Below are 14,522 nucleotides of genomic sequence, written 5' to 3'. Positions count from 1 at the left end.
GCCAATTAACCTACAAATCCGCATGCCTTTGGAGTTTGGTTGGATACCGGAGAACCTGGAGACAAACCACGCGGTCACGGGGAGATCGTACAAACTCCGTACAGACAGCAACCGTGGTCTGGATGGAACCCGGGTCTCTGGTGCTGTGAGGCAGCGACCATGCCACTCCTGGGCCACATGGATATATTCTCTCCCTCCCCCTCTTTTTTTCCTCCTTCTCTCTTTTCACCACTGGACCACACACCACCTTCTGAATCTCTTAATTCCTCTTCATCTCCTTTCTAAAGGTGCGTCCTTGTATCCCGAGGCTGCACCCTCTGGTCCTAGACTCCCCCACTCATGAGAACACCCTCTCAAAATGCCCTGTTCTCCCATGGTGGATTGTTTGGTGGGCGGGTTGTAGTCAAGCTGTGTGTGTGTGTGTGTGTGTGTTTCTCTCTCTCTCTCCCCCCCCCCCTCCCCCCCTCCCCCCTCCCCCCTCATCCCTGTCCCCAACCCCTCTCTCCCCTCTCTCCCTCTCTCCCCTCTCTCCCCTTCCACCCAGCACCCCCCTCCCCCTCCCACCATCTGCCCCTCCATCCCCAATCCATCCCCCGCACCCCCCTCCTCCCCACCCCCCCCCCCCCCCCCCTCCTTCGGCCGTTCCAGTCTGCACCGCCATTCGATATGATCATCCAACTCAGTATCCTGTACCTGCCTTCTCTCCATACCCCCTGATCCCTTTAGCCACAAGGTTCCACATCTAACTCCCTCTTAAACATAGCCAATGAACTGTGTGGCCTCAACTACCTTCTGTGGCAGAGAATTCCACAAAAGATTTCCCCCTTATCCTTATCCTGTGTAAAAAAAATGATTTTCTCATCTCGGTCCTAAAAGATTTCCCTCTTATCCTTAAACTGTGTGACCCCTAGTTCTGGACTTCCCCAACATCGGGAATAATTTTCCTGCATCTAGCCTGTCCAACCCCTTAAGAATTTTGTAAGTTTCTATAAGATAAGAATGCAGGACTCTTCTGATGTTGGGGAGTCCAGGACAAGCCGCACAGCTGAAGGATCTGGGGGAAATCCTTTACAGGCCAAGATTCTGAATTCTAGCGTGCACACTCTGAGTGGTGAATCTCTGGAACTCTCTGCCACAGCACGGTAGTTGAGGCCCGTTCTACCTATATTTAAGAGGGAGTTAGATGTGCGTCGGGACCTCAGTACGGCATGGAGAGAAGACAGGTACGGGTGCTCTGAGTTGGATGATCAGCCATGATGGTATTGAATGCGTGCCCCCTCCTCCTGCTCCGAATGGCCTACCGCTGGCACCTAATTTCTATGGGGGAGACCCCCCCCGCAATCTTCTGATTCTAGCGAGTACCAGCCGCATTCTGAATTCTGGATGGAGAGCGGTACAGCTGCCGGAGAGCCGGGACTTCGCGTGCCGGATTCCCGCCGGCGTGCATTCCCTTGCAGCCCGCGGTGCAGGCCTCTCGCCGCCCGGAAGTCCCGGAGCCACGGTGCGCGGTCGTTGATGCCAAGCCGCTGCCGGCCGCGGTGAACCGGCAGGGCCAGAGCCAGCGGGCGATGCCCCCTCTGCCGGCCAACACCCACCGCGTGGAGGACCTCAGCCAGATCCTCAACTATAGCTTCCTCAGCCACGCCAGCTTCCAGCCCCTGGAGCCCCAGGTGGACGAGACCGTTACAGGTAACGTTAATTCAGATTCAGCACGGAGATTCAATTTTAATTGTCATTGTCAGTGTACGTACAGAGACAACGAAATGCATTTAGCATCTCCCGGAAGAGCGACATAGCAAACGCGTTTGAATAATAATAATAAGTGTCCGGGGGGGGGGGGGGGGGGGTGCAGGCAGTCACCGAGGTAAGTTGTTGAGTAGAGTGACAGCCGCCGGAAAGCCAAGCTGTTCCTCGACCTGCTGGTTCGGCAACGGAAAGACCTGTAGCGCCTCCCGGATGGTAGGAGGGTAAACAGTCCATGGTTGGGGGGAGAGCAGTCCTTGGCGATGCTGAGCGCCCTCCGCAGACAGCGCTTGCTTTGGACAGACTCAATGGAGGGGAGCGAGGAACCGGTGATGCGTTGGGCAATTTTCACCAGTTAAACCCACTCCCCGCCGACATTCCCTCCCTCGCTGCCCCTCTGACCCCCGGAACGGCGGGATCGTCAACCCACACTGGGGGCTCAGGGCACCTAGACCACCAATTCCCTCCAGGGAAAACAACCCACGTCTGCCCAAGGTAGACACGAAATGCCAGAGTAACTCAGCGGGACAGGCAGCATCTATGGAGAGAAGGAAGGGGCGACGTTTTGGGTCGAGACCCCCCCCCACCCTCCCGATCTTCCTGCAACCCCCACCTTGAGGAGATGGCACGGGTGGGCTTCAGCCTGCTGGGATTTCACCGCCTCGACCCCCACCCTGACCAGCTGGCAGTACGTGGGGTTGAGGAGTCTGCTGGTAGTTCACCTCTTCCCCCCCCCATCTACTCCTGTTCATCCCGTAGACCTTAGTCCCCCCACCTTGATGCAGCTGGCACAAGTTGGGGTCCAGGGAGTCTACCAGGAGTTCAGGACCGCCCTTGTTTCCTATTTGACTGCTACTACTCGGGTCGAGGGGACTACCTGTCCCGACGTAGTGCAGCCCATGGAGTGCAGCAGCAGCAGCGCCTCGCCCGTGGCCCCGTCGGTCGGCAGCCCAGCCAGCTGTCCTTCGCTTACAGCCGACACCACCACCACCACCCCTCCTTCTCGTGGCCGATCATCGGTTCATGAGTTGGACGGGGGTGCTGGACTTTGCGCGGCTCAGACCAAAACTCCTCAGCTGGCCCACCGGCTGGGCTATGTGTGTGCAGTCCAGCACCCGGGGCCAACTCATCATTCACCCAGCCACGGCCCAGTCGGTCAACATAGAAACATAGAAACATAGAAATTAGGTGCAGGAGTAGGCCATTTGGCCCTTCGAGCCTGCACCACCATTCAATATGATCATGGCTGATCATCCAACCCAGTATCCCGTACCTGCCTTCTCTCCATACCCCCTGATCCCCTTAGCCACAAGGGCCACATCTAACTCCCTCTTAAATATAGCCAATGAACTGGCCTCAACTACCCTCTGTGGCAGAGAGTTCCAGAGATTCACCACTCTCTGCGTGAAAAAAGTTCTTCTCATCTCGGTTTTAAAGGATTTCCCCCTTTATCCTTAAGCTGTGACCCCTTGTCCTGGACTTCCCTAACATCGGGAACAATCTTCCTGCATCTAGCCTGTCCAACCCCTTAAGAATTTTGTAAGTTTCTATAAGATCCCCTCTCAATCTTCTAAATCTTCAACGAATTGCCGTCGGGAATATGACCCGTATTTTGACCTTCTGACCCTTATTTGTGAGTGAGAATGTTGGCGACCCCTTTTCTCCGCCCCCCCGTACTTCCCGCAGCCCCCACCCTGACGAATCGGGAGCACATGTGGGGTTCAGGGAGCATGCCAGGAGTTCATCGCTTCTCTCTTCTCTCCCCCCCCCCCCCGTTGTTCCCGCAGCAGCCCCCGGCCCCCACCACGAGGAGCTAGCCGAGCACCCGTTCACGCAGGCCGTGCCCGCTGCAGATGCCCAGTACCAGCGGCCGGGCGAGGGTGGCACCACGGCGGACAGCAGCCTGGACTCGTCGGCTGGGCAATCCTTCCAGGACCAGAGCCCTCGGGGGAGTGAGCTGCAGTACTACATCCAGATGGTAGGTGTCACCCTCCTCCCAGGAGACCACATCCATGCATAATAACAATAATAATAATAATAATATATTTTATTGTCATTGCACATCAGTGCAACGAGATTTAGTATGCAGCTTCCAACCGATGGCAAAAAAATAAATAAACTGGGGGGGGGGGGAAGAAAGGGGGTGGCAAAGGTGCCAAACAGTGCTCTCCAAAGAGGATTAGGCAGACAATAGACAATAGGTGCAGGAGTAGGCCATTCGGCCCTTCGAGTCAGCACCACCATTCAATTGGCTGATCATCCCCAATCGGTACCCCGTTCCTGCCTTCTCCCCATATCCCCTGACTCTGCTATTTTTAAGAGATCTATTTGACTCTCTTGAATGCATCCAGAGAATTGGCCTCCACTGCAGAGAATTCCACGGATTCACAACTCTGGGTGAAAAAGTGTTTCCTCATCTCCGTTCTAAATGATCTACCCCTTATTCTTAAACTGTGGCTCCTGGTTCTGGACTTCCCCCAACATCGGGAACATGTTTCCTGCCTCTGGCTTGTCCAAACCCTTAATAATCTTATATGTTTCAGTTAGATTCCCTCTCGCCCTTCTCCAGAGTATACAAGCCCAGCCGCTCCATTCTTTCAAGGTATGACAGTCCCGTCATCCTGTGTGTGTGTGTGTGTGTGTGTGTGTGTGTGTGTGTGTGTGTGTGGTGAGTGAGTTAGTTAGTGCCAGCGTACTAGTCATAGAAACATAGAAATTAGGTGCAGGAGTAGGCCATTCGGCCCTTCGAGCCTGCACCGCCATTCAATATGATCATGGCAGATCATCCAACTCAGTATCCCGTACCTGCCTTCTCTCCATACCCCCTGATCCCCTTAGCCACAAGGGCCACATCTAACTCCCTCTTAAATATAGCCAATGAACTGGCCTCAACTACCCTCTGTGGCAGAGAGTTCCAGAGATTCACCACTCTCTGTGTGAAAAAAGTTCTTCTCATCTCAGTTTTAAAGGATTTTCCCCTTATCCTTAAGCTGTGACCCCTTGTCCTGGACTTCCCTAACATCGGGAACAATCTTCCTGCATCTAGCCTGTCCAACCCCTTAAGAATTTTGTAAGTCGGCGCAGACACGATGGGTCGAAGGGCCTGTTTCCGTGCTCTACCTCCAAACTGAACAAACGTAAAACTAAAGCCACGACGTTCTGTCTCCAAGCTTTTGGACCGATCTCCGAGTGAACCTGTGGACACCAGCTCAGATGCAGAGACACTCAACATAACACCACAGGAGGCTGAAACCCAGAAAGGTAAGGTTCTGTTGCCTTGTTATTATCACCTGTGTCACCATTCAGTGAAAGGATTTGTTTGCATGCTGTCCATCCAAATTATACCGTTCAGGTGTACAATCGAGCTGTTCATCGCGCCGCGAGGAGAGGCTGCAGGGTATAGTGTTACATTTGGGATAGAGATTAAAGATAGTGGGGCGATTGTAGTGTAGGATAATAGATCCTCCTCTAGGAGGAACGGCTGGCAAAGAGTCGCCACGCTCCTGTGTGATCTTGCCAGGAGTCCTTTGTCGTTTGTCTAGCCCTGAGCCTGGTAGAATCCACAATACACTAGCTCTGAGTCTGGTGCAGTCTACAATACACTAGCTCTGAGTCTGGTACAGTCTACAATACACTAGCTCTGAGTCTGGTACAGTCTACAATACACCAGCTCTGAGTCTGGTACTGTCTACAATACACTAGCTCTGAGTCTGGTACAGTCCACAATACACTAGCTCTGAGTGGTACAGTCTACAATACACAAGCTCTGAGTCTGGTACAGTCTACAATACACTAGCTCTGAGTCTGGTGCAGTCTACAATACACTAGCTCCGAGTCTGGTGCAGTCTACAATACACTAGCTCTGAGTCTGGTGCAGTCTACAATACACTAGCTCTGAGTCTGGTGCAGTCTACAATACACTAGCTCTGAGTCTGGTACAGTCTACAATACACTAGCTCTGAGTCTGGTACAGTCTACAATACACTAGCTCTGAGTCTGGTACAGTCTACAATAATACTACAGTCTACAAATACACTAGCTCTGAGTCTGGTACAGTCTACAATACACTAGCTCTGAGTCTGGTACAGTCTACAATACACTAGCTCTGAGTCTGGTACAGTCTACAATACACTAGCTCTGAGTCTGGTGCAGTCTACAATACACTAGCTCTGAGTCTGGTACAGTCTACAATACACTAGCTGGTACTGAGTCTGGTACAGTCTACAATACACTAGCTGTGAGTCTGGTACAGTCTATAATACACTAGCTCTGAGTCTGGTACAGTCTACAATACACTAGCTCTGAGTCTGGTACAGTCTACAATACACTAGCCCTGAGTCTGGTACAGTCTACAATACACTAGCTCTGAGTCTGGTACAGTCTACAATACACTAGCTCTAAGCCTGGTGCAGCCACGGTGGCGCAGTGGTAGAGTGGCTGCCTCACAGCACCAGAGACCCGGGTTCGATCCTAACTACGGGTGCTGTCTGTATGGAGTTTTTACATTCTCCCCGTGACCGCGTGGGTTATCTCCGGGTGCTCCGGTTTCCTCCCACATTCCAAAGACGTGCAGGTTTGTAGGTTAATTGGCTTGGTGTAAATGTAAAAACTTCTCCGGGTGCTCCGGTTTCGTCCCATACGCCAAAGACGTACAGGTTTGTAGGTTAATTGGCTTCTGTAAATTGTAAATTGTCCCTAATGTGTTCAGTGGAGTTTGTTATTATCACATGTATCCAGTCAGCGCAAAGATGGTACATGTAGGAAAGAGCTAGTGTACGGGGTGATCGCTGGTCAGTGCAGACTCGCTGTATCGCTAACACTGAAACTACAACAGCGGATGACTTCAGCTCTCTCCGCGGGCGGCTGCGGCTGTGGCTGTGGCTGACGGGGTGAGCCTGCCTCTGAATCTGAGAGTCTTCTCCCTGCTGTTGTCAGCGGGCCCCACGGCGTTGCCGGACGAGCCCAGCGGCCGGGACGGGGTCAGGCCCCAGCCCACCGGGCAGTTGTCGAGCGGGCGGACCGCGGGCAGCGCCGTCCACAAGGTCAAGGTCAAGGTCGGCCGCACGGAGTCGGTGCCCACACAGCGCGGGCACCCGCCCCAGCACCCCCTCAAAGCAGGTACATCGACGGGCGGGGGGGGCGGGGGGCTGCCGGGGAGGGGGGGGGGGGGCGGGGGGGGGGGGGTGGGAGTTGCTGGAAGTAGGGTGGGTGGGGAGGAGGGCTGGTGGTCCCGGGGCCAGGGTCTGCAGGGTAGGTATTACCCTGCTGCACAGTTCCGTGTTAGCCCAGGCATTTGAAAATGACGATGACTGATAACTTTGAGAATAAATGTGATCGGCAAAAGTGCAACATTTAAGCGGCACAGTGACAAATCGGTGGAGTTACTGCTGCCTTATAAAGACAGACCACGGCTGCTGTCCCTACGGAGTTTGCACGCCCTTCCCGTGACCTGCGTGGGTTTTCTCCGGGTGCTCTGGTTTCCTCCCACACTCCAAAGGCGTGCGGGTTTGTAGGTTAATTGTCCGTCTGTAAGTTGCCCCCCCCGTGTGTAGGATATAGGACCAGTGTATGGGCTCGGCAAGGACTCGGTGGGCCGAAGGTCCTGTTTCCACGTTGCATCTCTGAAAGCTAAAACTAATAGTGACTGTGTGTTAGTGTGCCAGTGCCAGAAACATACATAGAAACATAGAATTAGGTGCAGGAGTAGGCCATTCGTTCGAGCCTGCACCATTCGCCATGAGCTGCCAGGGCCACATCTAACTCCCTCTTAAATATGAACTGGCCTCAGAGAGAGTTCCAGGGCAGATCTCTGGTGGATTCTAATCTAATCCCTGATGCATAAGCGACACGGTGGCGCAACGGTAGAGCTACAGCCTCACAGCGCCAGAGTCCTGGGTTTGATCCTGACCACAGGTGCCGTCTGTACGGAGTTGATACGTTCTCCCTGTGAATTGTGTGGGTTCCTTCCACACTCTAAAGACATACAGGTTTTTAGGTGAATTGGCTTGGTATAAGATGCACAAAATTGTTCAACGTGTGTGTGGGGTAGTGTTAATGTGCTAGTCGGTACGGGCACAGTTTGCTGAAGGGCCTGTCTGTACGGAGTTTGTATGTTCTTCCTGTGACCGCACTGTATCTCTAAACTTTAAACTTCACGTCAGGTCGGGGTGAGTTTGCTGAAGGGCCTGTCTGTACCTTCCTGTGACCCCCCCCCCCCCCCCCCCCCCCCCCCCCCCCCGCCAAGGGTCACCATATAACCCCGTGCTACCTGCTCCATGGTCGGATAGTCGGTGACTAAACCGTCTTCCCCCACCTGTTTTGCCAGGTGAGGAGGGGGCTGTGGACCCCCAGCAGGACCAAAAACAAGACCTGTCAAAGGGCGGATGAGCTCCTAGCGAGCCAACGGCCGTCCACACTTCAGTAGAAGTTGCGATCACTGTCGTACATGGCATTGTAAAGGGCCTGTCCCACTTACGCGACTTTTTCGGCGACTGCCGGCACCCATCATAGGTCTTTACAGGTGGCCGAAAATTTCCAACATGTTGAAAATCCAGCGGTGACCAGAACAAAGTACGACTCTTTGGGCGACTACTCACGACCATACAGGCTTCACCCCGTGAGTAGTCTCTCCGAGTCACCCAAAGAGTCGTATCGTTCTTCTGGTCGCCGCTGAATTTCCAACATGTTGGAAATTTCCGGCGATCTATGAAGGGAGCCGGCATTCGCCGAAAAGGTTGCGTAAGTGGAACAGGCCCTTAAGGAACATTCCCGTCGGAAACCAGCACCACTGCGTCGCTAATGTTTTCAACTGTACATTCCAGCGCTGAATCACCCTTGTTGAGACACTGCTCTTTCCCCTCCTCCGCAGGTGGTGTGCTGTCACCCAAGCAGGTTGGGGAGCTCTCGAGACTGCTGCGCGTGTACAACGGCGCGCCGGACTGCCCAGTGCCCTCCATGGACGAGCTCTTCACCTACCTGAGGGACCACCAGGACGATAGGTTGGTGCAGCTGCCAGCAGCGAGCGCGCACATACGCACAACAGCCGGACTCTTGCGTTACTGAAACTCCAAACCCGTGACGTTCACATCTCCTTTCGTATGAGATGTTGCTGGGAGGAGTTGGAGGCAATGGTTTTAATGAGAGTAGCATTGTAGGAAGGCCACTCCTTGTCCAAGACTTTGGTGTGGTTTAGTTTAGAGATACAGCGTGGAAACAGGATGGGCCGCACCCACCAACGATCGCCCTGTATTCATTCTATCCTGCACTCATCAGGATCATTTTACACAAGCCAATTAACCTCCAATCCTGCACATCACTGGGACGTGGGAGAAACCCGGAGCACCTGGAGAAAATCCACGCGGTCACAGGAAGAACAAACATTCAAACTCCATATGGACAGTAAATGTGTAAATTGCCCCAAGTGTGTGTAGGATAGTACACGGATCGCCGCGGACTCGGTGAACGGGCCTGTTTCCGCGTTGTATCTCTAAACTTTTGTTTAGTTATCTCTAAACTATCTTGAAACTAAAATGTCTCTTATGTTTCAGGCCAGTGGGACCAGAGAGTCTGACTTCCTCGACTCAACAGAACCAGAGTCGCACGTTAAAGCCAATGACAAAGAAAGAGGTGACTTGGTTTATACTCTCTAGAATTTAGAAGATTGAGAGGGGATCTTATAGAAACTTACAAAATTCTTAAGGGGTTGGACAGGCTAGATGCAGGAAGATTGTTCCCGATGTTGGGGAAGTCCAGGACAAGGGGTCACAGCTTAAGGATAAGGGGGAAATCCTTTAAAACCGAGATGAGAAGAACTTTTTTCACACAGAGAGTGGTGAATCTCTTAAACTCTCTGCCACAGAGGGTAGTTGAGGCCACAGTTCATTGGCTATATTTAAGAGGGAGTTAGATGTGGCTCTTGTGGCTAAGGGGATCAGGGGGTATGGAGAGAAGGCAGGTACGGGACACTGAGTTGGATGATCAGCCATGATCATATTGAATGGCGGTGCAGGCTCGAAGGGCCGAATGGCCTACTCCTGCACCTACTTTTTCTATGTTTCTAACCAGGGGTAAAGGCAGGAGAATGGGGCTGAGAGGGGAAGATAGATCAGCCATGATCGAATGGCACAGTTGAAACATATAAGATTGTTAAGGTTGAAACAGATAAGACACCGTCTGATGAAGGGTTTCAGCCCGAAACGTTGCCTATTTCCTTCGCTCCATAGATGCTGCTGCACCCGCTGAGTTTCTCCAGCTTTTTTGTGTAACCTTCGATTCTCCAGCATCTGCAGTTCCTTCTTAAACAAGATTGCTAAGGGTTTGGACACACTAGAGGCAGGAAACATGTTCCCGATGTTGGGGGGGGTGTCCAGAACCAGGGGCCACACACATTTAGAACGGAGACGAGGAAACACTTTTTCTCACACAGAGTGTTGAGTGTGGAATTCTCTGCCTCAGAGAGGGCGGTGGAGGCCGGTTCTCTGGATACTTTCAAGAGAGAGGTAAATAGGGCTCTTAAAAATAGCGGAGTCAGGGGATATGGGGGGGGAAGGCAGGAACGGGGTATTGATTGGGGATGATCAGCCATGATCACATTGAATGGTGGTGCAGGTTCGAAGGGCCGAATGGCCTCTACTCCTACACCTATTGTCTATTGTCTATTGTCGGCTCAATGGGCTGAGTGGCCTAATCCTGTTTCTATGTCTGATGGAGGGAAAGTCTGAAGAAGCAACTCTCCCATCGTGTGTGAAGGTGATCTGTCAAGTCTGGCTGGATTCCACCCTATCGAGTTGTATGCATTCATTAAGGGCATGGACAAAATGAATGCTCACAGTTCTTTTCCCCCCCCCCCTCCCCAAGGCTAGACTATTCCAAAGCTGCAGGGCACAGGCTGAAGGTGAGGGTGGAGAGATGTAGAGGGACTTTAAGGACAATTTATTTTCACTCAAAAGGTAGCCCGTATCTGGAATGATGGGTCTCGACCCGAAACGTCACCCGTTCCTTCTCCCCAGAGATGCTGCCTGTCCCGCTCAGTTAATGCAGCATTTTGTGTCTGTCCTAGAAACATAGAAAAAAGTGCAGGAGTAGAGGCCATTCGGCCCTTCAAGCCTGCACCGCCATTCAATGTGACCATGGCTGATCATCCAACTCAGTATCCTGTACCTATCTTCGAACCTGGGGTTGTGAGGCTGCAACTCTACCTCTGCTCCACCATGCTGCCTAATGTAAAACAGGCGGGCAGGCAGGACTCTGTTCTTCTCTGCGGGCCTCACGTCCCATCAATTAGATTTTGTCTTTAACAAGCGGTCTTGTTTGTGAACCTCTGCCCTACTTTATTTATTTTTTTCCCCCCCACTCAGGGTTTACCGGCTCAGCCCTCTGCCCAGAAACTCCTCAATGCCAACCCGCCAGAACACCACCGCCCTAACCCTGGCAAAGAAAAGAAGAGACCGGCGGTGGTGGCGCATCAGGGAGGAGGAGGAGGCAGCAGCAGAGAAGCCAGGACGGCGATATGGAGATAGTCAGGCTGTGGAGTGACCCGCTCAACGAATTCTGGATACTGAACCGTGAGGCACTGTCTTCCTGAAGGCCTGGGCCCTCTCTCGGCAGCCTCTGTGAGCTGCCAGGACCTGTCGTAGAAGGATCTTTAACCAGCAATGCCGGATTGTTTCAACTTTTCATAAGAGTCGGCACAAAAATAATTTGTACGGTGCCAATCCGTCCGGCAATGTCAGGGTTGAATTTGGAAGACGAGATACGTTGGCGGTCAAACGGGAATTTGGAAGACGAGATATTGTTGCTCTCAGCTGCAGCCCGTTCCATTCATCGCTGCTTCCAACACATCTCATTGGCGTCTCTTTCTCTTGCTTCTCGTCCTCGCTTCAGCCGCCCAGTTTCCTCATTGGTCTCACGGTCCGGTTGTGCCGGGTCACGGCAACGGTGCTCTGCGGTTGATGATCAGGAGCGAGTGGTCTGAGAGTGGTGGTTCGAGAGCGACGGGCACAGTTGGAAAATGTGCCTCTTGTTTTCCTGCCGGCTTAAGTCTCATCTACTGGCAGTTTAACCTGATCATAAATTAAATGCTGCGTTTCCATAACATTTACCATCGCACGCAAATCACGGCATTGTTTTGGTTTAAAATCTCGATTTGCATCATTTACGGAACAGTCTATTTTTTGACCAAATTCCCCTTTTATTCCGGCCGCTGTTTCGTCCCAACCGGGAGAAAATATTCCTTCATCGGCCAAGAAACGATGGCCCAAGCGCCAGTCGTCTTAGCCGGGGTTAAAGCTCGAAGGGGCCCCCAAGTCAGACTCCCGCAAGCATAACCGGTGCTACTGTTTCTATGAACGAACGGCCACCTCAGAGTGTTCAGCAGATTTACAGGAGGTTGCGACATTCTGCTTTTAGGTTGACTCCCCTCCCGATGGAGATTGTGACACCTCGTGTCTGTACTGGCAGCCTGTGTCCCCCCCCACTGTGCAGTCGAAGGTCTCGCCTGGGGTGCAGTTTCCATCATGTTCTCCCTTGTCCATCCTCCCCAGAATCATGTCCCCACCACCGGCTCTCAAATTCGACCAAACAGCTCTCTATCCCAAAGGGCTGGATAGTGCTGGAGTAACTCAGCGGCACAGGCAGCATCTCTGGAGAACATGGATAGGCCATGTTTTGGCTCAGGTCCCTTCTTCGGGGAGAGTTCTGAAAAAGGGTCCTGACCCAAAACGCCACCTCTCCCTGTTCTCCAGAGATGTTGCCTGACCCGCTGAATTGCTCCAACATTCTGTGTCTGTTTTGACTCAACATAGGACTCTGTCCAACTGAAGTCTATTAAATAAGTCTTTGGATAGTCTTAAAGAAGCTTCCTTCTGTTTTACGTGCAGTATTTTCCCCCTCTTCAAACGCCTAACACTATTTAACTCTTAGCACTTAATATCTTCTATCCAAAGGTTTTGTGCCGGATGAACCTAATTTCTTCCATCCCAGGTGATTTTTGTCTCATTCTCTTTGTTCCCTGATTTCTGTGAGTTTATATTTATTTATGTGTGTGTGTGTGTGTGTATGTGATTTTTGTAATTATCATAAGTGCCTTATTTTAATATGGATTTTATATAATAAAACTTTGTAGAACTATTTTTAAAAAACAACTTTCACGCTGGTGTGTATTTTTGCGTTCCCAGGGTCGGCGACTTCCTGCTCGTTGGGTACAGGATTTGCGATTCCACGCTTTTCCCAAAAGTATTGGTTTGTTATTGTCACCTGCGCTGAGGTAGGGTGAAAAATATTCATTTTTCCTGTTACATAAGAGAAAATAAACAGTGCCGTGTCAGAGAAAGTGCAGAGTTTTTTTTTTAAAAAAGTGCAAGGGCTGCAATGAGGTAGATTGGAAGATCAGGAATTCATGGTTAAGGGCCTGTCCCACTTTCACGACTTAATTCACGACCTTTTTTACTCGTGGACATTTTTCATAAGGCTAGAAAAATGCCCCAACCTACTGTAAATTGTCCCTGGGGCGTAGCATAGAATTAGTGTGAACGGGTGATTTGCTGGTTGGCACGGACTGGGTGGGCCGAAGGGCCTGTTTGCACGCTGTATCTCTCAACTAAACCGCCGCTGAAAGGCTTCTTACTGACCCATAGATTCTGTAATAATTGGGATCAGATGTCCAACCAGTCCTTGCCAGCTCCCCTACTGTTTCTACCCGAGACGCCTGGAATATCACCCATAAGCTGCTTGCAATCAAAATAGTGGTAAAGAACAAGGAATAAGTAATATCTAGAGAGAGCCAAAGCCGTGCGATCTGCACTTAACCCTTCTCAACCTGCTGCCTGTGCCTCTGTCTCTGTCTCTTTCTATCATTCTCCCCCCACCCCCTTGCTCCTTACACCTGACCCCTCCCTCCACTGCACCCTCTATCTCCACCCCCCCCCTACCCCCCACACGGCAAGCAACAAACCCATTGTACCCTCTCCAAGCTCACCCTAACTCGCTCAGAACTCAATAGCAATAGACAATAGGTGCAGGAGTAGGCCATTCGGCCCTTCAATGTGATCACGGCTGATCATCCCCAATCAGTAACCCCGTTCCTGCCTTCTCCCCATATCCCCCTGACTCCGCTATCTTTACGAGCCCTATCTAGCTCTCTCTTGAAAGCATCCAGAGAACCGGCCTCCACCGCCCTCTGAGGCAGAGAATTCCACAGACTCACCACTCTCTGTGAGGAAAAAGTGTTTCCTCGTCTCCGTTGTAAATGGCGTAACTCGAGAAAAGAATTTCAAGTTCAAGTTTGCATTCATTGTCACTTAACCAATTAAGGTACAGTACAGTGACATGTGAGTTCCCATACTAAGTGAAAGGCATACAATACCCCCACATAGGTCCCAGGTTGGGTTGTGCGATGGTCTGGGCTTGAGTGTGGAACCACAGCACAAACTCGAGGGGGCTGGCCAGGATACATTTGCAATGAGAGCAATATCCGAGGAAGGACGAAAGCATCCAGAGAACACCCACGCAGGTCACGGGGAGAATGTACAAACTGTGCACTAGACTGCACCCGCAGCCAGGATGGAACCTGGGTCTCTGGCGCTGTGAGGCAGCCGTGTTGTTCAGTAACATTTCTTTAAGATGAGCGACCGACCGGCTAATTCTGTTTGCGGGGGTTGAACGCTGAGTGAAAAGGGAAGTCAGATGATTTGGCAAACTGGGATCACATGGGACGGCAGATGCTGGAATCTGGAACAGCAGCAACCATTCTGATGCTGCCTGACCCTCTGAGTTCTCCCAGC

General features: G+C 51.8%; 1 protein-coding gene across 1 annotated transcript; it reads left to right on the top strand.

Annotated features, from left to right (window-relative positions):
* Positions 1-1,208: 1,208 nt before the first annotated feature.
* Positions 1,209-12,900, top strand: LOC129694249 (uncharacterized). The gene is made up of 8 exons (XM_055630963.1): positions 1,209-1,223; positions 1,392-1,689; positions 3,531-3,721; positions 4,914-5,004; positions 6,679-6,861; positions 8,612-8,741; positions 9,291-9,369; positions 11,100-12,900. The coding sequence occupies exons 1-8, from the start codon at positions 1,209-1,211 to the stop codon at positions 11,259-11,261; spliced, it is 1,149 nt and encodes a 382-aa protein (XP_055486938.1). The 3' UTR covers positions 11,262-12,900.
* Positions 12,901-14,522: the final 1,622 nt, after the last annotated feature.

Source organism: Leucoraja erinacea, unplaced genomic scaffold (assembly GCF_028641065.1).
Source record: "Leucoraja erinacea ecotype New England unplaced genomic scaffold, Leri_hhj_1 Leri_58S, whole genome shotgun sequence".
Taxonomy (NCBI): Eukaryota; Metazoa; Chordata; class Chondrichthyes; order Rajiformes; family Rajidae; genus Leucoraja; species Leucoraja erinaceus.
The sequence above is the reverse complement of the archived record's forward strand: the minus strand, read 5'-3'. Positions and strand labels throughout refer to the sequence as shown.

Excerpts from the sequence above, each read along its gene's own strand:
- LOC129694249 (XM_055630963.1), top strand. Across the intron at positions 1,690-3,530 it reads GGTGGACGAGACCGTTACAG|CAGCCCCCGGCCCCCACCAC; the intron begins GTAACGTTAATT and ends TTGTTCCCGCAG. Across the intron at positions 8,742-9,290 it reads AGGGACCACCAGGACGATAG|GCCAGTGGGACCAGAGAGTC; the intron begins GTTGGTGCAGCT and ends CTTATGTTTCAG.